The 22917-nt window shown below is 58.1% G+C and overlaps 3 protein-coding genes across 3 annotated transcripts in view; 2 read left to right on the forward strand and 1 right to left on the reverse strand.

The window, feature by feature from the left end:
* ARHGEF7 (Rho guanine nucleotide exchange factor 7) overlaps positions 1 to 9905 on the reverse strand; it is a 496685-nt gene extending 486780 nt beyond the window's left edge. Inside the window, exon 1 of the mRNA XM_049778113.1 lies at positions 9902 to 9905. The gene's annotated coding sequence lies outside the window, so the exon portion shown is untranslated. The remainder of the gene's footprint in view (positions 1 to 9901) is intronic.
* Positions 1127 to 7913, forward strand: GRK1 (G protein-coupled receptor kinase 1). Its single transcript, XM_049778121.1, is given in 16 exon segments — positions 1127 to 1147; positions 1150 to 1338; positions 1340 to 1426; positions 1429 to 1545; positions 1548 to 1598; positions 1600 to 1738; positions 1741 to 1793; positions 1795 to 1833; positions 4480 to 4525; positions 4528 to 4606; positions 5072 to 5229; positions 5632 to 5715; positions 6380 to 6504; positions 6942 to 7143; positions 7598 to 7743; positions 7746 to 7913. Coding segments are annotated over 16 exon segments (1704 nt in total).
* Positions 9906 to 10751: 846 nt separating the features above from the next.
* On the forward strand, positions 10752 to 22608 carry TMEM255B (transmembrane protein 255B). Its single transcript, XM_049778143.1, is given in 10 exon segments — positions 10752 to 10806; positions 11184 to 11326; positions 11891 to 11915; positions 11918 to 11961; positions 13763 to 13852; positions 14924 to 15004; positions 15747 to 15832; positions 16708 to 16867; positions 18831 to 18971; positions 22447 to 22608. Coding segments are annotated over 10 exon segments (987 nt in total).
* The last annotated feature ends 309 nt before the right edge of the window (positions 22609 to 22917 follow it).

Here is a 22917-nt window from a genome sequence, read left to right on the forward strand (position 1 = left end):
GTCCGGTGCTTTTGTATCTTACCAGGTATGTGCCCACATAAGCCCAGGTGAGCCCAAGGTGAGTATAGGTGAGTACCCAGGTGTGCTTATGTATCGATCTTAGTATCAGGTGAATTCATGAATGTTCCCCAGGTGAGTCCCAGGTGTGCTCAAGTATTCTTTGGTATCTCCAGACATGTGTTACATACATCCCAGGTGAGTGCCAGATGTGCTTCTAGGTGTCTTAGGTGAGCATTGATGTTCCCTAGATGAGTCCCAGGTTATGCTCAGGTATTCTCCGTTGTTCCCCAAGTCTGTGTCAGATATGTCCCAGAGGAGTCCTCTGATATGCCCTAGATGTGTCCCAGGTGTGCTCGGGGTATTCTCAGTGGCTGACTCCCAGGTGAGTGCTAGCTGTGCTGCAAGGTATGTGGCCCAGGTAAGTTTCAGGTTGTGCTCAGTGTATCTCAGCTGTGTTCTCGAGAAGCCCAGATAGTCCACGCGTGCCCACATGTGTCAGGGCCTCTTCCCTTCATCCTGTCGTCTCTGGCCTCCCCGCCACCTTCTTGCTCCTTATCTCGTCTGGAGGGGTTCTGTGCCCCTGGTCTTGTCTGACCAGGAGCTGCCCTCAGTGGGGACAGACCTAGTGACCCTGACCTCTCCCCAAGCTCCCTCTCACTCCTTAGTGCTCCTCCTCGATGGCCGCCTCAGGTTAGCTGTGAGGAGACTGTAGCCTGCCCACAGACCAGGGTGTCTCCTAGGACCGCTGCCCTGACCCGCCCTGCAGGCACAAGCAGCCGTCTCTTTTGGGCAGGGGCCAGGCGGCTCACTGAGTGGAGGTGAGACCTCTGGGCCTGTGAGCTTGTCCTTTCTAAGAACACAGACGCATGGAGCCTGGAGGAAGAAGTGGGCAGCCTAATCCCATAGGAGCGGCTTAGGGGATTGGCTTTTCTGGTGTCTCTGGGCGTCCTCCTTGACCCCCGGATTGCCCTGAGCTGGGCAGCCCTGGGACTCCTGGATCCTGCGGGTGGTGGACGCCTCCTTGTCCCAGGAGGGCAGGTGTAGGGCCTCAGGCCACGGGTGTCCCTTGAGGCCGGCTCCTGGCCCCTTTGTCTGCTGGCACTTGATGTGGTGGACCAGCACCAGGATGGATTTCGGGTCCTTGGAGGGACGGTGGTGGCCAACTCCGCCTTCATCGCCCGCCCGTGCAGCTTCGATGGCAGCAGCGGCCCGTCCTCCCGGGACAGGAAGTACATGGCCAGGCTCCGGCTGCCCGCACTGCCCAAGTGTGAGTCTCTTCGGGACAGCCTGGACCTGACGTTTCAGAACCTGTGTGTGGAGCAGCCCATCGGCAAGCGGGCTCTTCCAGCAGTTCCTGCAGGGAGAGGAGCAGCACGCGCCAGCCCTGGGCCTCTGGAGGGACGTCGAGGATTATGATCACGGCGGCTGCGGAGCTGCGGCCACCAGAAGGCACAGACCATCCTGGCCACGTATCTGGACGCCCCTGCTCAGTGCTCCTGCAGCTTTCTGGATAAGGAGATCACGAGGCAGGCCCGGGAAGGCGCAGGCGGCGGGTGGGGACCGGGCTTTTCCGGCCGGTGCTGAATGCCACGCTGGCCCCACCTGAGCCAGGCGCCCTTCCAGGAGTACCTGGGCAGCCTCCACTTCCTGCGCTTCCTGCAGTGGAAGTGGCTGGAGGCACAGCCCGTGGGGCAGGACTGGTTCCTGGACTTCCGAGTGCTGGGCAAGGGGCGCTTCGGGAGGTGTCTGCCTGCCAGATGAAGGCGACCGGCAAGCTGTACGCCTGCAAGAAGCTTGAACAAGAAGAGGCTGAAGAAGAGGAAGGGTTACCAGGTGGGCCCGCCTGTTCGATGAGGCATGTGTAGTATGCGTAGTTAGAGCGTGAGTGTATGTATTAAAGCAGGCAGAGTACACGAAGCATATGCATTGGATATAATGTAGACAGTATTACCGTATGACAGCATGCATAAAGCGTATGCAGCATATGTAGTATACACTGTGTATATGTTTACAGCATACAATAGTACACGAAGCATTGCGAGTATTATGACAGCACGCTGGGGGTCTGGAGAGAGAGTGCAGCAGTAGGGCGTTTGCCTTGCCCGCAGACTGATTTGGGACAAATGGTGGTTGGAATCCCGGCATCCCATAGGGTCCCCGTGCCTGCCAGGAGCGACTTCTGAGTGCAGAGCCAGGAGTAACTCCTGAGCACCGCCGGGTGTGACCCCCAAACAAAACAAGACAAAAACAAAGACAAGAAACCCAGAGTATTCTTTACAGCATGTCTAGTACATGAAGTGTGTACAGTCTATGTAACATGGACTGTGTATGTATCACAGCATGTACAGTACACAAAGCATATGTAGTACACACAGCACATGCAATACATAGCGTATACAAGCTATATGTTATATCATGCACAGCCATATTAAGACATCAACATGCACAGGACATATAGCATAATGTAGTATGTAGTATATCCAGACACATATAGCATGTACAGCATATGCAGCATACATCGTCTATAGAAGCCATAGTGATTTAGTACACACCAGTACTAGGGTGCATGCACAGACTAGGCAGTAGGCATGCATACACATAGAGTAAACGCTGTACGTTACAATGTGCATAGTGCATGTGGGTAGTCTAGTACGCATAGTAGTGTCTATGCAGTAGTCACACACTGTGCATATAGTATAAGTGGTGTACTGTTTGTATAGAGAACATACAGCATAGACAGAATGTGCTACGCATGCATAGTGTATATTCATCTACATATACCAATTTTGGGGGGATGGGTCCCCCGCCCGGCAGCGCTCAGGGGTCCCTCCTGGCTCTAGGCTCGGAAATCGCCTCATGGCAAGCACGGGGACCGCATGGGGACACTGGGATTCGAGCCACCATTGGTCCTAAATCAGCCGAGGGCAAGGCAAACGCCCCACCGCTACGCTTCCACTTCGGCCCCTATACATACTATTATATCTAGTATATATTTGCACAGACATGTATGCTACGTGTGCCTAAGTACACATACATCTATGTGGGTATTTTGTGTATGCACGGTATCGTAGCATATACAAGTATTTGTAGCACATAATGATATATAGTGATCAGAGCATATATGGTATTGTTGAAGACACAGTATTTAGCAACCATGCTGTACATTGGACTTTCATATGCATAGCATATGTATCATATGATATATTGCACACGTATAGACATGACACACACTTAGAAAGTGTATATATAGTATGAGTTGTGTATATAGAATGCACAGTATACAGTGTATGTCCGTGAAGATGATATATCGAATAGGTAGCATACTTAGCATATACAACACATGTGGTATTATTGTGTGCACAGTATCTGTAGGATAGAGTGAATACGCTGACACTGATACTATATCTTACCTGGGACTAGGCCAAGGCCAGCCCCTCCCTTGTGGCTCACTGTCTTCCTGGGTGCTGGGACCTGCATCATGTCAGCCCGAGTTCCAAGCACGGTGCCCCGTCTAGCCGGGCATGCCCCTGCTCTGCATGTGCCCCCACCTGCCCTGCCCCCACTGGCTGACCCTGAGGCAGACTGTATTAGTTGTCAGGTTGTGGGGGGTCTGTCCCCAGCCTCGGCTTGCGATAGAGATGCTGTGGAGCGAGTGGTGGGTGAGGGGCTGCTGCTTTCCAGACACCCCCCTTCGGAGCCTTCCCGAGCTGGGCCTGTGATGCGGGTTCGTAAGAAGGGGCACAGACCGGCTGGGCTTGGGCGGTGAGTGGCCACTGCTTAGCACTGATCCCAGGAATGCGGTGCCGTTAGTGGGCAGGATCAGGAAAAGCGGCTCTAAATCCTTTGGTGCTCACTTTCCCTCTGGGCCCCCACCCTGCCTGATTTTCTTCAGAACAGTTGGTCTTTGGGCAACCAGCCATGCAGCGTGCCTTTCCTGATCCCTCCACAGCTCCAAGGCTCTCCATCCCACCCGAGCAACCCCAGGCTTCTGGGCAGCGCTGGTCGAAAGTCCCCCTGCCTCTGAGCCTGCCTGCCAGTCACTGTGTAGAGTAAACAAAGGCAATGCCGAGCCAGGGGAGCACTTCTGTGGCCTTACTGGCCTCCAGAGGCAGAGCTCAGGCCAGCCGGGCATAGTGGGTCCCACGGGTTCAGGGCACAGGTCCTGGCACGTCTCTTGTCCTGTCTCAGTTCTCAAGGCAACTGGGACCCTCCACCGTGGCGGTAGATTTGTCTCTGTGAAGGTTTGTGAAATCGGTCATTGGCAACAGCCAGGACCTTGCCTGCAATATCTGTTTTATTGTGGGTGCGTGTGTGGGCGTGTGAGGCTCCCTCTCACATGTGCATGGCTCCTTGAGTGTGTGCATACACGTATTGTGTGATCCTGCACAGAGACGCGACGTGGGAGACATGTTATGTTTCGCACAAGTTTGTGTGTTTTTGTGGGACAGAGCGTAGGCTCATGCACACATTGACCCGCAGGGTGCTCTGTTGGAGAAGAAGATCCTGGAGAAAGTGCACAGCAGGTTCATGTGTCCCTGGCCTATGCCTTCGAGACCAAAAAGACCTGTGCCTCGTGATGACCGTCTATGAACGGCGGGGACCTCAGGTGACATCCATGAGGGGCTGGAAAAGGCTGGGGGCGGTGGGACTATCCCACAGGTGCCGTCCCGAGAACAGTGTGTGGCCCCCTTCCACTCCCCCGCCCCTCCCATCTCTTGGGAAGCCCTGAGCATGGCGAGGGGGCCTCAGGCCACATAGAACCTGGAAGGTCCTGCCCATGTTCTAGGGCAGGTGTGAGCTGGGTCCTCAGAGAAGAGGTCAGTGAAGACATCTACAGGCCCTGGGGATGAAGGTAGTTAGTGAGAACATGAGAACCCTGGGGATGAGGGTGAGGTCAAGGAGCCACAGACCAGGATCCTGGGGATGAGGGAGATCAATGAGGACACGAGAACCCCAGGCATGAGGGTGGGCCAGTGAGGACGGGGACTCAGGTTCTGCTGCCCCTCTCGAACCCAGGGCTGCTGGTGCCTGGCTCTCCCCGCCCAGCGGTGCTCATCCTCCCTCCCGCCAGGTTCCACATCTACAACGTGGACGAGGAGCAGCCTGGCTTCCCGGAGCCCCGCGCCGTCTTCTACACGGCCCAGATCATCTGCGGCCTGGAGCACCTGCACCAGAGGAACATCGTCTACCGCGACCTCAAGCCCGAGAACGTGCTCCTGGATGACCACGGTGGGCATTGCCTGCGCCCCCTCGCTGCCCTGCCCTACCCTTCTTCTCTCCCTTTGCCTCCCCTCTCCTCCTTCCTCCCCTGCTGTGGGCCTCAGAGGGGGGAACGGGACAGCGTGGACCCTACCCGAGTCAAGGTGCAGCCGTTCCAGTTCCTCTGCAAGATGTGTGGGTGTGTGAGCCATGTGCCGGGAGCTGGGGGTTCCATGTGGAAGTATGTGCATGTGTGTGGCCGAGTCACATGTGGGACCATGCAGCTCCGCTGCTGTGGGTCAGGGCCCTGGGCGCATATGTGTGCACACGTGTGCTTGTATGTCAGCACATTGCATACTCTGCAGAGAGCACTGCGGCCGCGTGGCTCAGGCACTAGACATGCCTGTGAGTGGGGTCCTGTGTGCATTTCAGGCAATGTCCGGATCTCTGACCTGGGGCTGGCCGTGGAGCTTAAGGACGGGCAGACCAAGACCAAGGGCTATGCGGGGACCCCAGGTACAGCCCAGGAGAACTGCGAGCTGGAATCAAGGGTCTGGGCTCCTCGTTTGCAGAACCAAGATGGAAATGGGACCAAGTCTCGAGTTTGCAGCCAGTGTGGGTGACCCCGAGGCCAGTGCTGGTCCCAACAGGCATGCTGTGATGGGGAATTCCCTTTCCTGGGGCCTGTGCATATACCTGTAAGGGGGTACACAGATGTGAACACACAGATCTGTCTGTGCATGTGTGTTCACGTCTGTGTACCCACTTACAGGCAGGTGCATGGGTGTGTACGGACAGGCCTGTACAGGTGTGCATTCACATCATGTTCCATGCATCTATGTGAGTGCGCACCATGCATATGTGCCTGTGAATGTGTGAATCCCACATCTGTGTAGCCGTGCACGAGTGGTGTGAATGGGTGTGTGTAGAAATGTGCAGGAGGTAATGCATACGTATGTGACATGTTGTCTGTCCACACAGTTTTCTGAGCTTTCCCACCTCATGCCCTTACTGGCAAGGAACCGAGTAGCCAAGATCAGTCCCATCCAACCCACACGGCTGCCGTGCTGCGAGCGATGCTCTCCGAAGTAGCCGTGTGCTTCTGGGCCTTCTCTGTGGGGTAGCTTAGCACACACCTTCGTGCAGAGCCGTGGGGTCCCATGAGCTGTGCTGTGCGCAGGGTTCATGGCCCCAGAGCTGCTGCGTGGGGAGGAGTATGGCTTCCCTGTCGACTACTTCGCCCTGGGTGTCACCCTGTATGAGATGATGGCTGCCCGGGGTCCCTTCCGGGCGCGAGGAGAGAAGGTAGGTTGCCCCCATGGCCCCGAGTGACCCAGCGAGGAGGTCACCATCAGAGCCAATGTCAGAGGGTTAGCCTAGTCTAGGTGGTAAGCTGGGAGGGAGGACTCCTAAATTCAGGAGGACAGACGGCAGGCTGGGTTCAGCGTCTGAGCAGGATCCAAGTCCCAGGGTGGGCAGAGCCTCAGCGTCTTCCCAGTGTGTGGTTGGGTGGCCACAGACGCTGTCTCTGAGCATGGGACCCCGCATCCCCTATCCTGCGTTGTGGGTGCTGTGGGGCATTTGCAGGCCCTGGAGATGCCTGAGTTCCTCTGCCTGCCTGGAGAGCCGTGATCTTCCTGTAGGTTTCCCTGGTGGGGCAGGCCCAGTGTCTCCCTGGAGCGGGAGGGTCTGGGCACCAGACATGGGGACACGATGAGGCTCAGGGCCAGGGCCGCCTGCAGGTGGAGAACAAGGAGCTAAAGCAGCGGGTGCTGGGGTTGACCGTGCAGTTCCCCGACTCCTTCAGCCCAGCCAGCAGGGCCTTGTGCACAGCATTGCTGGAGAAGGAGCCGGGCCAGCGGCTGGGCTTCCACGACGGTAGCTGCGATGCGCTGCGTGTCCACCCACTCTTCCGGGACATCTGCTGGAGGCAGCTGCAGGCAGGTACAGTGGCCAAAGGGGCTCCAGGACCTGTTCTCCTGTGTGCATTGATCTGTGCACACATGCACTCGTGTGTGGCTCCATGTGCGTGTGCATCCCATGTTCAGCGTGCTTGTGTGTCCTGTGTGCACCGGTGGATGGCGGAACGCAGATACCATGTCTCAATGTGCATGTATGTTTCCTGTGTATATGTCCCTCCCTGCACATGCATGTCCTGTGTGTGCCCAGTGCACACGTGTCCCATGTGCATATGCATCCTTTGTGAGCGATGTACGCTATGCATGCATGCCCCGTGTGCATTGTGTTAGCTATGCCTGTGTTCACTCCTGTGCGTGTGTTTTCCATGTTCACATGTGGCACCTGTGCATGTGCTCTGCTGTTAGGACTGGGCCTGAGTCAGGCATGGGCAGGGACGTCCTCTCAGGTCACATCTGCATGTGCCTGCGTCTCGTCACAGGGACGCTGGTGCCACCCTTTGTCACCCGACTCCAGAACTGGTCTATGCCAAGAACATTCCAGGACGTCGGCGCCTTCTCCACCAGTCAAGGGGTGGGTCTTGGACTCGAGCGACTCGGGTAGTTCTTCCAGGAGTTTGCCACGGGCAGCTGGCTAGCTGCTGCATCCCCTGGCAGGAGGAGATGATCGAGACGGGCATCTTTGGGGAGCTGATGTTGTGGCGGCCTGACGGGCAGATGCCAGATGACATGAGGGGGGTGTCGGCGGAGGATGGGGCCCCTCTTCCATCCAGGTCCGGGATGTGCCTGCTGTCCTAGGCAGGGGCCGCTGGGAAGGTGCTAGCCCCATGCCAGCCTGGAGACCCTTTCTCAAAAGCCACCCCACGCCCATTCACATCGGCCAGACCAAGTTGGCTCGGGGGGTGGTTGCATCATACCACAGCAGGCCAGAGTAGAAGCCATGGGACTGGTTGGCGGGAGAGGGCCCCTCGTCGCCCTTCTTCCCCACTGCCCAGCAAGGAGAGGTGACTCCCAACTCGGCCCCTTCCTGGGGCCGGGCCGGGCTGGGGAATGACTGGCCCCTGGCCAACCCTGGGCCGGGCCTCGTCCTCTGCTTGCCCCTATGCTCCCAGATGCCTCAGTGCATCAATATTTAAGGTGCCCTGGCTCCCCTTTCAGAACACTCCGCCGTGAGGCTCCAGCAGCAGAGGGAACGCCCAGGCTCTGGGACATAAGACACCCCAGTAACAGTGGGGGCACCTGCCTCCTGTGGGGTATGCTATCGGCTCCCTGAAACCAGACTCCTGACGCCCCACATTCTGCTGGGCCCTTGGATCCTGCCCGACAGAGGCTCTTGCCAAGCTGTGTTGCTGAGCGCCTGTCCTGCCCAGCCCGCGGCCTGCTGCCCGCCTGCATTATTCAGGCCCCTGGGAGAGTTTCGGGATCAGTTTCGGCCTGAAGTCTGCTAGCTATCTGTGCTCTATGCAGGCGCAAGTCCTGGAGGTCTTTGGGCTTGGGCCCCCCAGGTAGGGGTCGGGCTCACAGAGCAGTGCAAGGGCCGGGAGAGACAGCCCTGGGCCCCAGACTACTCACACGCAGGTCCTGGTCCGCAGGCCAGCTTCAGCCCTGAGCAGTCAGGGGCCCACTCTTCCCCTCCCCTGCCTTGGGGGGAACACAGCTTGAAGTTGTTCCTCCCAAGATCGCTACTGATGGAGCCAGGTGTGGCCCCACTCACCTCCCCTTCACCTTTAAAGGAAGAACAAAGTCTGGTCTAGGGGTTGGGGGGAGCAATAGCACACTAGGTAGGGCATTTGCCTTGCACTCAACCGACCCAGGACGGACCCCAGGTTCCGTTACTCCACTATCCCACATGGTCCCCTGAGCCTAGCCAGGAGCGGTTTCTGAGGCAGAGCAGGAGGTAACCCCTGAGTGGCAGCTGGGTGTGGCCCACAAAACCCAATAAATTTTAAGAAGAAGTCTGGTATCAGAACCTTCCGGGTCCTAGTTGATGTATTTTGAATCTTTTGTCCGAGTAGAATTGTGATACCTACGGTGCCTGGGATTCTCCACAAGGCCTCATTCTTTCTGCACATGTTGAGCTGAGGCATCATAGCTGGGCGTAGGACCCAGGGCATCCCCACCCCTTCGTGGCCCCCTCTGACTCACTCCCAATTCTCCATGGGCACTGCTGCATCTTACCCCAGACCTTGCTCGAGTGTCCCACACACTGTCCACCCTGGGCTGCAGCCCACAGCACACAGCCCAGGGCCAAGGGAGCTCATGAGAGCTCAGGCCTCTGGGTCTGAGCCTGAAAAGCAGCAGGGGGGAGGGGCTCGGGGAACAGGAAGGGCCCCGGATGAGGAGGGGACCCCAGATCAGCAATGGTCCCCGATCAGAAAGTCCCAATCTGGGGAGCAGAGGTGAGTCAGCTCCTATACTGGTCCTCAGTTACTCCACGAGCAGAGTGACCAGGCCCCTGCTCTGGTGGAAGTGGCAGAGGGGCCACGGGCCACCGAGGGCCGCCTGGGCTGCCTTTGGGAGTTGGCATTAGGGATGTGTGACGACCAGAGGACATTGCCACCCCTTCCCAAAACCTGAATTCGGGCCCGAGGGGGCTGCGCAAAGGAACACTTGCACGCGTGTGCCAGAGAAAACGCAAACACGCACACATGGTGAGCGATGCACAGAACAATGCTGGCTGTGTGCATGACCATGCACCGGTGCACTTCATGTGTGCCCACAGACTGAATATATGGGGCTAGAGAGATAACACAGTGGGAGGGCATTTGCCTTTCACGCTGCCAAACCGGGACGGGCCCAGGTTCTATCTCCGGCATCCCCTGTGTTCTCCTGAGCCTGCCCCGAGCGATTCCTGAGTGTGGTGTGGCCCAAAACAAAACAAGAACAAAAGACTTAATATACAGATGGTGCGTCCACTGCGCAGTGTGCATTGGCATGACCAACTATTTGTGACACATGCAGCAGCACGATTGTGTGTCAACACAACATGTACGAACACACATGCATGAACAGGAACGGCTGGGAAGGGCTGTGGGCTGAAACTCTGTCCCAACATGCATGCACGTATGATCACACTCACATGTGCCTGTGTCCATGTGCATCCCGGCAGAATCGAGTCCATGCATGTTCAGGTCACTGTGCTCTCCACCCTTAGGCCCCTCTCCAGCCCACTAAGGCAGCAGGGAAAGTTTGTCCCCAGAATGTGCTTCCGGAAGTGCTCCCTGAATGTGCTCCCCTGTTCAGTGCTGATGCTAGTGGATATGCTGTGGTTGCCCAGCCACCACCCTGCCCCTCTCACCCTCACTTCACAGGTCACTTTCTCATAGGGCATGGGGGGTGCCCAGGTGAGTGCAGTCAACCAGGCGACCCCTTTTCCTCCCTCAGAGACAGGCAGGCGGGGCGGGGGCCTGGGCAGGGCTGAAAGGGGTGAGCAGGGGAAGGCAGTGGGGGGTGGGCGGCCTGGGCAGGACTGAAACAGGTGCAGGGATGCGGAGGGAGGGGGCAGAGGCGGGGCTCCGCTAGGCTGTCTAAGCTCCAGACTTACCGCCACAGGGAAGAGCAGATCTGAACTTCACCAGGTGGACGCCACCCCCATCTGGGGTCCCCAGCTCCTCCATATCTGCTCCTGCCTGTGGGATGCAGCCCTCCTCAGGGCCGGAGTCGGGGCCCTTGGCCCTGCTGGACAGGACAGGTGAGACTGTGCTAGCCCCAGGAGCAGCTAGGAAGGGCCCAGGGCTGAAACTCTGTCCCCGTCCTGGACCTGGGACCATCTCCCTGGTATCAGACACCTGGCTGTGGTCCCTGGTATACAGCAGAGGGCAGGTGAGGAGGGGAGCCCCGGGAGCAGGTCGTGGGGTTGCTCAATGTCTTCAGGCTCAGCCTCCTGGCCCAGCTCAGACTCAGTATGGAGACTGGCTGGCCCATCCCAGGGGCCAAGGAGAGGCTTTGCTGGGGATGGTACAGCTGGGGTGCAGCTGAGACCAAACAGCTCTCTTAGGAACAGGGCGCATCAACGCTCGTAGAGGAGATAGCTGTGCACTGCCCCCTGCCCTCCCGTCTCTGCTTCAGGAGGGTTTGCCGGGAGGAAGAGGACGGCCCTGTGGTGTGTGGGGGCTCTGCTGGCTACATCCGCCCTCATCCTGACCATCGGCCTCGCTGCCACCACCCGGACAGAGAATGTGGCCGTGGGGGGCTACTACCCGGGCCTCATCGTGAGTGTGGCTGGGCTGGGCGGCGCGGCCAGAGCCTGCGGGACCCTGAGACCGGGCCAGTCCTTAGAGATGGCTGTCAGCCTGCCAGAAAGGAGCAGCCCTCACTGCCCCCCACACGAGAGCCTGCAGGAGTGCTCCTGACACAGGACATGGGCAGACATAGGGACACGTGGGGACAGGACACACAGGCACACGGTGAGAGGACAGAGGGACATGCAGTGACAGGACACGCAGTGATGAGACTCTGAGCTCTCTGCCTCTGGGGCAGATGTGCTGGTTCAGGTCTTGTCCTTCTCAGTCTCGTCCCTTGAGCATCCTCTCCCCACCCCACCCCTGTGACTGCCACATCTGCTGTCCCGGTGACTGTCCCTTGCAGGACCAGACCCTCTGTTGGGCCACTTGCCAGCAGGAGGCCTGTCCAGCCCGAGGGCAGCACCTGCTGCTCCATCACGGCCTGCCAGGCCCTCTGAGGAGACTTCCCCACTGGGGTCCCCTCCCGTGGCCCCAGCCCTCCGGGACACGGGGACTGAACCCTCACTGGCACCCTCTGTCTCCTCCCTCTAGCTGGGCTTCGGCTCTTTCTTGGGGCTCCCGGTGTCCACCTGGTAGAGAACAGGAGGCAGATGTAAGAAAGGGTGGTGTGGGAAGGGGAGCAGGGCACCTCCGAGGGCAGAGTGAGGGGTGAGCGAGGGGCCAGGGGCAACCCCAATCTGCACCTGGGGAGGCCGCTTCCCTCCTGCTGAACGGGGCCAGACCCTGCACTTGGGGAGGGGCCTGGGAAGCATTTTTCATGGGGAGCACTGTGTGGAGAGAGGATGCGAGTGAGTCCCTCATGGAGAGATTCACCTCGGTTCTCTCCACTTCTTCTCTTCCTTTTTCTGTCCCTTCCCCCCCATCCCCCGCTTTCCCCCTACTTGTCCCCCCTTCTTCCCTTCCTGGATGGTCCCACATGGTGAATATCCATAGGAAGTGGATCTGTTCCGAGTTGTGTGGACAGTCGTGGAAAGTGGGTCTGTCCAATGCTGTGTGGACAACCACCTTTCCTTCTTCCCCTCCCCTCTCCCCTCTCAGGCTCATCTCCCTGACCCCTGCCTCTTCACTCCCTCTGCCTTGGAGCTGATCCTGAGTCCTCCTGCTAGCTGCGGACTCTGGGTGCTGAGAATTGCGCAGTTGGGCTCGGGTAGGGCTGAGGGGCTGCACCTGCCCAGTCCTGCGACTCACTCCGGCCTTGCTTCCTTGTCTCTTGTCTCCCTGCTTGGTGTTTGCCTCTGAGGTCCTAGGGGGAAGGGGTCAGGGAGTGTCCCAGGCGAGACCGAGTTGGAGCTGTGACCTTGTGCTGCACCTGGAAGGTCTGGTCTGAACACCAGGGGAGGGACCCTAAGGCACCCCACTACAGTCACCCCGTCCTCCTATGCTTATCAGGGCAACCTTTGCTGCTAGGAATTAGATGTTTGACTTGCCAGAGGTGGCTGTGAGTGCAAGGTGACCTTTCCTACAAGAGGATCGGGTGTGCTGCTCCCAGACCAGTCCCAACCTGCACCTGAGCTCAGAGAAGCCCAATAACTGTGTCCTGTCTCCCAGAGACCCCATAACTGTGTCCTGTCTCCCAGAGACCCCATAACTATGTCCTGGCTCGCAGAGACCCTGTAACTGTGCCCCGAGCTCACGGAGATACCCCATACGTGGCCCATGTCTTGGTCCAGCCATGCTTTGTGGTGGCTCTTCTGGCCCCTTGGCCACCCCTCCCAGAGTCAGGAGTGAGGATGCTTGGTGTCCCATGCAGCAGGCACTGGGGTACAGATAGCTGTAGCCTCCTGGCTGTCCAGCAGGAGCACACTAGCCAGTCCCTTCCTGGTCCACGTGCTCTTGGGAGACGATTGTCCCAATGAGCATTTGACTTGAGGGACACTGGACAGAGGGTTCCGGGTCTGGATAGCACACAGGCCTGCGTTGGGAAGAGCCTTTCAGCAGACGGTGGCTTTCCGAATACAGGACGGACCAAGAAGGAGCCTGCCAACTGGACCAGTGGGGTTGGGACTGCTGGGGCCTGGGTGCACTGCACTCCCATGTCCCCACCCTCAGGGGTCCTCACCCTGAGGATGAGAAGGGATGGCCAGGCTTTTTAAGGGGCCTGCACGGTGCCCGGGGACCATGGCCCCTACCCACAGGGCTAGAGGTCATAAGAACAGGGTCCATGGAGGCGGAAAAAATAAATAAATAAATAAATAAATAAATAAATAAATAAATAAATAAAGAAAGAACAGGGTCCATATTGCTAGGGGCTAGCAGCGGAGTGTGAAGGCAGATGTGGGGGATTCTCATGGACCTGCTGAGTGGGGGGCACCGTCTCTCCCTCCCCTGTCCTGTTGTGGGGCACACCCATCCTCCCTGCCCCGCTCTGGAGCCCCACCCAGATGCACCTCGTCCCTTCTCCAGCTGGTGGCCGCCATCGTCTTCATCAGCTTTGGCCTGGGTGCAGCCTTCTGCTGCGCTGTGGTGGATGCCGTGTTCGCTGCCCGGCACATCGTGAGTCTGGGGTCCACTTTGTACGGGGGCTCAACACCTTCTGGCTGCCTGACCGCCAGTGGGCTGCTTCCTCGGCATTCCTGTTCCTGAAGAACAGGCCCCTCGCATGCTCTCACATGTTCACACATGCCCACACGTATGTACTCACATCCCCACACAGCAACTGCATACATAGCTGTGAGCTCAGCTAGGACACACAGACACACTCATACAGGGACATGTACACAAGAGGTGCAGCATACACACATTCAGAACACAGATATGCACAGGCACAGACCCAGATACCCACACCTTGTGTGCGTGGACTCACACACGCGCGCACACACACACACATGTGAGCAGGCACATGGGAGCACGTGCGTAGAGCAGGGGCAGTTCCTGCCACAAGGGGGAGCCATGCACACGGAGCTACAGGAAGACAGTGCTGGTCACCAGACCTCACTCTCCCCATCCCAAGGTGGGGGGTCAGCGACAGAGGCAGAGCGCTGGGGCGGGATCTGGACTCAGCCGGTAACTCAGAGAGGTCAGCCCTGCCTGTGAGGCCACTGGGACTGTGATGGCCCCTTGAGGGGGGGTTGTTCTGTTGTTCATCCTGAGGTAGGGACCGCACCAGAATGCGGGACGTGGCGGTCGGACACTCTGGTGACCATGGGGGAATCACTCTGAAGGATGGAAAGTGGGGTGCGGCTATGGCATGAGCCGAAGAGGTGGCGGGCACAGAGAGAGGGTGGGACAGACAGAAGGATGGTGAGAGACAGGTGAATGGAGGCCAGGAGGGTATGGCCGGTGCCTGAGTGATTGAATGGCCACATGATTCCGTGGTTGAGAAATGATGGACCAGGTGTGTGAATTCACCTGAAATCCTTTGGCTCTCTTCCTAGTAGGAAAATGTTTGCTCCCGGGGTCTCCTTGTCGAGCCTTGGAGGGTGTGCCCCAGAGGCCGTGCAGTCACTGCCCTTCAGCTGCCTGGTCCTGACCAGGGGGAAGGAGAGCTTGCTGAGTGTGATGAGCCGGAGCGGGCTCTGAGCCAGTGGACCAGGCTGGGCGGGGTGGCTGTCTCCTTGCCTCTAGGACCCGAGACCCATCACCGCGGGAAGGTGCCAGTTTTACGCCAGCGGGGCAGGACACTTGCAGGACGTATACCAGACGGAGGTGAGTGGTGATCGGCTGGCATCCTGGGTCCATGGTGCTCTTCCTGCACCCCAGGTCAAAGCTGCAGAGAAGGAGCCAGGCCCTGCAGGCTTCCGCACTCTTTGGGTACCTCAGAGGTTCTGAGAGTCTTCAGCGTCCGACTCTGCTTCTGGCCTCTGTGGGTGCCCTGTCCTGCGGGCTCGTGGAGCTGGAGCCCAGGGTCTCGGGAGGTCCTTTCTTCTCTGGACTGGCCTGCTGGGACCTCTGCAGCCAGTGTCACTGTCCCCTGGCAGGCGCCCAGATGTGGGCACACAGCTCGACCTGCATCTGGGATGCACTGGGAAGAGATGACCGTGCTCTTGTCCAATCCTCTCCTCTACCACTGGCCATCCCCAAACATCCAGCCCTGCTCTAGCAGGCACGGGGGATCCAGAAATCTAGGCAGCGACTGGCTCAGCAGGGTCAGCTGGAGGGACCCTGGGAGCATCACTCACCAGCTTGAGGATCCCTGCAGGGAGGGGGAGGGCCCCAGGGTCCCCAGTAGGCTGCTGAGGGGGTGCACGTTGCTGTGAACCACTGACCTGTCAGCAGAGGTGCTGGGGACTGACCAGTGTCCCTGGAATGGCTGCCAGGTGCTCTAGTCACCGAGGGGTCCTGCCGGCCACATGTTGTGCAAGCAGCAGGAGGGAAGGGCACAGGGCAGGCCTTGGGAGGGGCGTTGTCCACTCTGGGCTCACACTGAGGCTTCGTGTCCCTGTCACAGGTCACCTGTCAGTCCCCCAATGGCAGGTGCCAACTGAAGGTGAAGAGCAACACCTGCTACTGCTGTGACCTCTACACCTGTGACAGGTACATGCCCCTCACCCTTGACAGGTACATGGCCTTCACCTGGGACAGGTACACCCTCCTCACCTGGGACAGGTAAACACCTGTGACAGGTTGACATGCCCCTCACCTGTGATAGGTATGCTCCCCTCACCTGTAACAGGTACATGAACTTCACCTGTGATAGGTACACACCCTGACCTAAGTCAGATGCACCCTCCTCACCTGTGACAGGTACATGCCCCTCACCCTTGAGAGGTACATGCCTCCTGACCTGTAACAGGTACATGACCTTCACCTGTGTCAGGTACATGCTTCCACATGCAACAGGTACATGGCCTTCACCTGTGACAGGTACACCCTCCTCACCTGGGACAGGTAAACACCTGTGACAGGTTGACACGCCCCTCACCTGTGATAGGTATGCTCCCCTCACCTGTAACAGGTACATGACCTTCACCTGTGACAGGTACACACCCTAACCTGAGTCAGATGTACCCTCCTCACCTGTGACAGGTACATGCCCCCACCTACGATAGGTATACCCCTCCCCATCACATGTAACATGTACATGACCTTCACCTGTGACAGGTGCACCCTCACACCTGTCACAGGTACACACCTGTGACTGGTACATACCCCTCACATACGATAGGTTCCTCCCCTCACCTGTGACAGGTCCCTGAGCTTCGCCTGTGATAAGTACATGTCCCCTCACCTGTGACAGGTACGTGCCTGCGTGTCCTCAGGACCAAGGCCGAGCCCTTGATGGCCAGTAGGGCACAGGCCCATGCAGGGCCCAGTTGCAGCCCAGGAATCCGGGGCAGAGCCTCTGGGCTGAGCCTACTGACCACAGCCAGGCAGGTCAGGCAGGCAGTGACCCGGCTGTCCCCTCACAGGACGGAGCTCCCTCTCCCATACTACGAGTTTGTGGGTGTGAGCGGCTGTGGGGATGCCCTGCACCTCTACCGGCTGCTCTGGGCCTCGGCGGTATTCAACGTGCTGGGCCTGCTGGTGGGCACGGTCACAGCTGCCATCCTGGGCGCCTTCAAGGACATGGTAAGTGGCTCGGACACGGGCCCTGGGGCTTGGGACGCGCCACTTGGATGGGAAATCCAGCCGTCTCTCTGCAGCCGGGGCTCACGGAGATAGATGCCCTCGCTCAGTTTGGGGGTCCAGATGGTCCGTGACTTATTTTGCTCCTCCAGATCCCAAATGCCCTCCCAGCAAAGGTTCCTGTGGCAGAGTCATCCATGCTGGGTCTCTGCCTCCTCTGAGCGTGGCCTGGAGATAGCGGACAGGGTGGACACGACCCACCAGCTGGCAGTGAAGCGGCTGAGTGTTCACTGGGGGTGGGCATGACCCCACCGGGTCCCACACAGGCCACAAGCTGATCCGGGCCCCTCCTGAAGCTGCAGCTAGAGAGTCAGGTCTGTGGTGGCTGAGGAGGGGGCCACTTGCTCCCTGGGCTGCCTTGGTGGTCCTAGGGATGCTGCCAGGATGCGGCTGGTGAGGCGAGCCACTGCCAGGCCAGAGTCCCCTGCGCATAGCCCTGAGGGTTGTGTCCTGGGACCCAGTGTGTGCGGGGAGGCCTTTCCAAAGACTCAGGTCCTGGGACCCAGTCTGAGGGGGCAGATTTGCCCAGAGCACAGCTGGAAGAACCTGCAGCCCAGTTTCCTTGGTTCCCCACGCGGGCCCCAGCAGGGGGGTCTATGAGAGAGGGGTCCACAAAAGGGACAGGTCTGGCCTGAGGCCCTCCAGCGACCAAAAGACAGGGGCCTCCACCCCCACATCTGCTCCTCACGAGATCCTGCCAGCCCTCAGCCCCGTGGCACAAATGCCACGCGCATGGATCCCTCCCGCTCTGGTTGACCCCAAGTCCTCTACCCCCTCTCCGGCAGCCCAGACCCTAGAACTTCTGACCCTGGAGGGTCATTCTGACTCCATGTAGTGGACACTCAGTCCTACACAGAGTGGGTGACTGTATACTATGCGTACAGAGTCTTGCATTACATAATTAAGGATGGGGCTGGATGGCGGTGGATAGCGATGGATTTCTTTCTGCCACCCCAGGCCACGTGGCTCAGCAACCCCATGAACCGGCGAGTTTCAGGCCCAGGTGAAACGCGAAATCACTCACTCACAGGCAGGCTTCAGGAAGAATCATCTTTATTTAGGCCCTAGCCACCACATGTGTGTGGCCTATCTCATAACCTTTCAAGCATACAGCCATTCTAGGCTTGCCCTGCGTCTTATCCTCTTTCAGCCATCTCCCTCCGAGAGCCCAGCAGGGCCAAAAGGCAAAAGCCCCTAATCCCCCGGCTTCCGGGTTTATCTACCTATTCCAAGACCCCTCCCAGGAATGGGCCGGGTCTTGCAGGTAGAGTTACGCCTACTATCCCGGTTCCCAAGACCCCTCCCAGAAATGGGTGGGTCTCAGGTCGCTAGAGTACTATGCACCACAGCACTCAGCCCTGCAACACAGTATTCAGCCGCATATACACTGCTCTGCTCAGTCACGTACGCTCTGTACTTAACCATGCTCATGCAGTACTTGGCTGTGCACACGCAACACTCAGCCCTTACACACAGCCCTGAGCTGTGCACAGGCAGCACTCAGCTATGTACACAGCACTCGCTCACGCACACACGGCACTCAGTCACACACGCTCTGTACTCAGCCACACACACACATACTCGGCTGCGTACACGGAGTGTCGCATGTGCTGCCCATTCATGCCGCTTCTCTGGCTTGGAGACTGACTGAAGGGAGCCTGGGATCCTCGTGTGAGTCACTGAGGGGATGCCCGCTGTCCTCGGGGCTACGGTGTAGTCCAGGCTGCCTCTCTGAGTCTGCTGTGGCAACCTGCAGCCCACCCTGCCCACTAAGGTTGGGAGCTCGGCAGCTGGGCCCCTTCCCCCTGGCCCGGGCCGGGCGTGGGGGCAAGGACACATCAGACAGGGGAGGCAGCATGGCCTCTGCATCGCGGGCAGGGTCTCCAGCCTGACCCCTCTTCGGCAGGTCCCCTGGAACCAGCTGGCCGCCGACCCGGCCTGGCCTCTGCAGACGCTCCACGGCCCTGCTCGGCAGGTCCTGGCCCACGCGGGCCTCTGCCCGACGCCGGCGCTGCCCACCTGTTCGTCCTTCCCTCTGCCCCTGCAGGTAGGCCCCTGGGGATGAAGAGGTCCTCTGCTTCCCGGAGCAGGCGATCGCAGCTGAAGGGACCTAGACCTGGACTGCTGAGCAGTTATGGGGTGGAGCAGGAGCCAGTCCCAGGAACGGCTGCCTGTAGGGAGGCCCCGGTGCCCGCTCACTCTGCCATTCTGCCACCTCGGTGCTCAGGCAGCTTCAGCCTGTGGTCGGGCTGCAAGACTAGAGTCCGTGCGGTGCTGGACAGTGGGTGGGCTCTGCCCAGTGCTCTGTCCCAGGAAACTCCCAGCAGGCAGGCCCAGGACCACCCTGCTTTGCATTCTTGGGGATGGTGGAGGGGTCCCTGTCTCTGGTCTCCAGCAGCTGCCAGGACCCCTTGGCCCCTGATGTGGCAGCTGTGCCAGCCGCCGGGTGCCCTTCAGCTCCTCAGAGGATGGAGGCCGATGGGCAGTCCAATGCCACAGCCATGAGGGTGGTGGAACTGTCTGGCCTGGGCTGGGCACGTGGGCAGTTGATATAGTCTTTGTGTCCCCACCACCCTGCTTCAGTTTCTCTGCTGTCATGATCGGCAGGATGGGCCCCCAGCTACTCTCTGGTTCAGTTGGTCGGTGAGGACTACACTTTTTTTTTTTTTAATTTTAGATGTATGACATAGTTATTTGATATTTAGATACATTGCAAAATGACAAATTTTCTACATTAACTTATCATCTGACATCATACAAAGCTAGTTTTTAGGCTTTACCTAACTTTGATCCCCTCATCCAAATTACCTGCTCTCTAGTAATCACAATTCTGTTCTTACCCTTAGAATTTTACTATATTTCCTGTTTGTTTTTTTTATCTCAATTCTTTTTTTTTTTTTCTTTTGAATATTTTTTTATTTTTTTATTTTTGATCATAGAGGACTACACTTTTTGGAAGCTTAGTTTCACACCCTGGTTCCAGGACTTGGCGCCAGCAAGGTTTCCCATAGAGACACCCGCAGAGACTGGCTCAGTCTCCTGACAGGAAATCTGTGTGCTCCCGTGTCAGGGCCACGGGGCCAGCCTCGCCCTGGTGAGGCGCTGGCAGGCAGTTAACTCTGGTCTGTGGTGATTTACTGTACTGCACGGCCCGTGGGGACTTATTCCATGTCCCCTGACGGTTTACCCCATGGCCCTTAGTGGCTCACTCTGCGTGGTAGTTCTGGGGTTTGCCGTGGTTTCCTTCATGGCCTGTGGTAATGCAGTCTGTGGCTCGAGGCATTTTACTCTGCGGCCTCTGGGAACACATTCTGTGGTCTGTATAGTGGCCCACAGCGGTTTATTCTGTGCTTTGTGGCTGTTTTCTTCGTGATCTGTGGTTTGTAGTGATTCACTCTGATTCATGCTGGTTTACTGTGTGGTTTGTGATTTGTTTCTCACTTTCCGTGTTTATTTACTTCACGGTCTGTGGTCCACGCTGGTGTGTTCTGTGGCCCTTGGTGGTATATAGCCTGTGCTTGATGGTCCACGGCTGCGTGTGGCGGATAGTGCTCTGTGGTCTGTGTTTACCCTGCAGTCCCTGGGGGGGAGTTCGTTGGGAATCAAGGACTGTCTACTTGGCCATCTGTGGCTGCTGACTCTGTGGCACATAGCACGGAAAATGACATTTCTATGGTGGCTTATGACTTGGCTCGTGAGGATTTACTGTGTGGCCTCTCTCTTTGTGGTGCACTCCATGGTCAGTCGTGGTGTCCTCTGGAGTCTGTGGCGACTCCTCGGTCCTCTGTGGTTTGCCTCATGTTTAAAGTCATGCTGTAGGTCACCGTGGTTTTCTCCATAGCCTTAGCTTCTCGTTTCCAATGAAGGACAGAGCAGATCCACGCGTGATTGGAGACAGGAGCTTCTAGCTTACTCACGTACCTTACACATGTACCTCATGTGTCTCTTCTGCGGTCAGAAAGGAGAGTGAGTTGGAGAAAGAAAAAAGCGCTGGGGGGCCGGAGTGGTGGCGCAAGTGGTAAGGCGTGCTAGCCTAGGACGAACCGTGGTTCGATCCCCCCGCATCCCATAGGGTCCCCCAAGCCAGGAGCAATTTCTGAATCCAAAGCCAGGAGTGACCCCTGAGCGTCACCGGGTGTGGCCCAAAAACAAAAACAAAAACAGAAACAAAATACGCTGGGCCCTGGAACTGAGCAGGTGATATTCCTAGCTTTGTGGATACCTATGGGGGAAGATTCCTTTCAGAATCCTGACCCCTGGTGATTCACTCAGGCTGGAGGGCATGGCGTGGTCCGCAGGCTTGTGCTCCTGTCCCTGAGCACCGGCTGACTGGTGAGCAGAGGAAAGGGTTCTCTTCTCACCCACAGGTCCTGTCGGTGCACTCGCCTGTGTGATGTCCTGACAGGCTGGGTCCAATCGCTTTGACATCTGCTGTCGGCAGGTGTTTTAAGACAGAAAGAAAACACTTAGGTAGCTGGAGAGACAGGACATGGGCACTTGCCAGGCACTTGGCTGGCCAGTTCGATCTCTGGCATCCCATATGGTCCCCTGAGCACCGATGGAGTAATTCTTGAGGGCAGAGCCAAGAGTAACCCTGAGCACCACCAGGTGTGGCCCAAAGACACAAAAATCGCACCAACAGCAAGACGCTTCAAGGCGTTGTTGGCAGATGGGCACTAGAAATGGATCCATCTACAACCTGGCCTTTCACACCGCTGTTTCTCCAACAAGAGCCAAACATGTCTGCACATGAAGTGCTCCAGCACTTCACAGTTCTTTTTTCTAGAGTGTCTGTGTTGCTCAGGAGAGCCCAGAGGTGGATTCATAGAGTGAGTGAGGACAGAGACGTCGATATGCAAGGTTGAAGCACTGGGTGGGAGCTGAATAGAGACAGAAGGCCGGTGGGTGGATGTGCACAGAGAGAGCACATGGGAGCTGGAGCAACGAGCCAGAGATAAGAGAGACAGCGTGTGTGGGAGGATCGCAGGCGAGGGAGTGCAGGTAGGGTGGTGAGATCTGTGGGTGACAGATGGGAGAGATGGAGGCATCCGGAGAGAGGTGGGGAAGTGCAGACGGACAGACTGATGGTGGCTAATGGATGTGAAAGGGCAGCGTCCAGGTCACGGGCGGGGGCAGCTGAGACCAGCCAACTTGGCCTAAGGCCCAGTCCAAGGCCAGATGGAGGGAAGTTAGAGCAGGGCAGGGGGTGAGGGGCAGGTTCCGATTCTCCAGCATGGCCGGTGGACTTAGTGTCAGGGGACTCCAAGGTCCCTGGGTAGCACCCAGACGTTCAGTGTCTGGTCAGCACCGAGTCCTGTGGCCAAGTTCCCAGAACAGGGTCCCAGGAGGCACAGGGAGCCTCTGGCTGTTAGCATGGTTCTTTGGACACCCTCGGAGCCGCCGGTGGCTGGTATGCCTTGAAGACAGGATTCTGGCCGCAGGACTGAGACCTGGCCGGAGTCTGGGCCTGTGCTCATCCCAGGCCTTGTCAGAGCCTAGCACGCCTTTCTATTTGGTTGCAGCCTTCTGGCCACTGCCCAGTCTCGCTGCCCCCGGTTCTCTCCCTCTCCGAGGACACACCACCTCCATCCAGCTCCAGCTGCGGGCTCCCGCCTGATGCCCCCCCATTCTATGTTCCAGCCCGCTTCCTCCCGGGGGAGAAGCCCCCGCCCTACGCTCCGTGACCCCGGGAGGCGGGGAAGGGAGAGGCTGGCAACTGGGTAGATGTGTTAGGAAACGGCAGTGTCTGACATCTTGCATCTCTGGCCAACCTCGAGGGTTTGAGAAGTTCGGGCCCCTACCACCCACTCCTCCACATGTCCGCGGAAGGGAGAAGCAGAGCCAGGGGTAGGGACAGAGTGCATTGGCTGGGTCTGGGGGTTGGGTCAGGCCCCACAGAATCCAGTGCCCAGGGGTCTGCAGCCCCCCGCTGCAAGTCTCCCTCTGCAGCAGCATGTGTGGGCTGGAGGGGCTTCCGGGCCTTCAAACTCGCA

This window comes from Suncus etruscus, chromosome 8 (assembly GCF_024139225.1).
Source record: "Suncus etruscus isolate mSunEtr1 chromosome 8, mSunEtr1.pri.cur, whole genome shotgun sequence".
NCBI lineage: Eukaryota > Metazoa > Chordata > Mammalia > Eulipotyphla > Soricidae > Suncus > Suncus etruscus.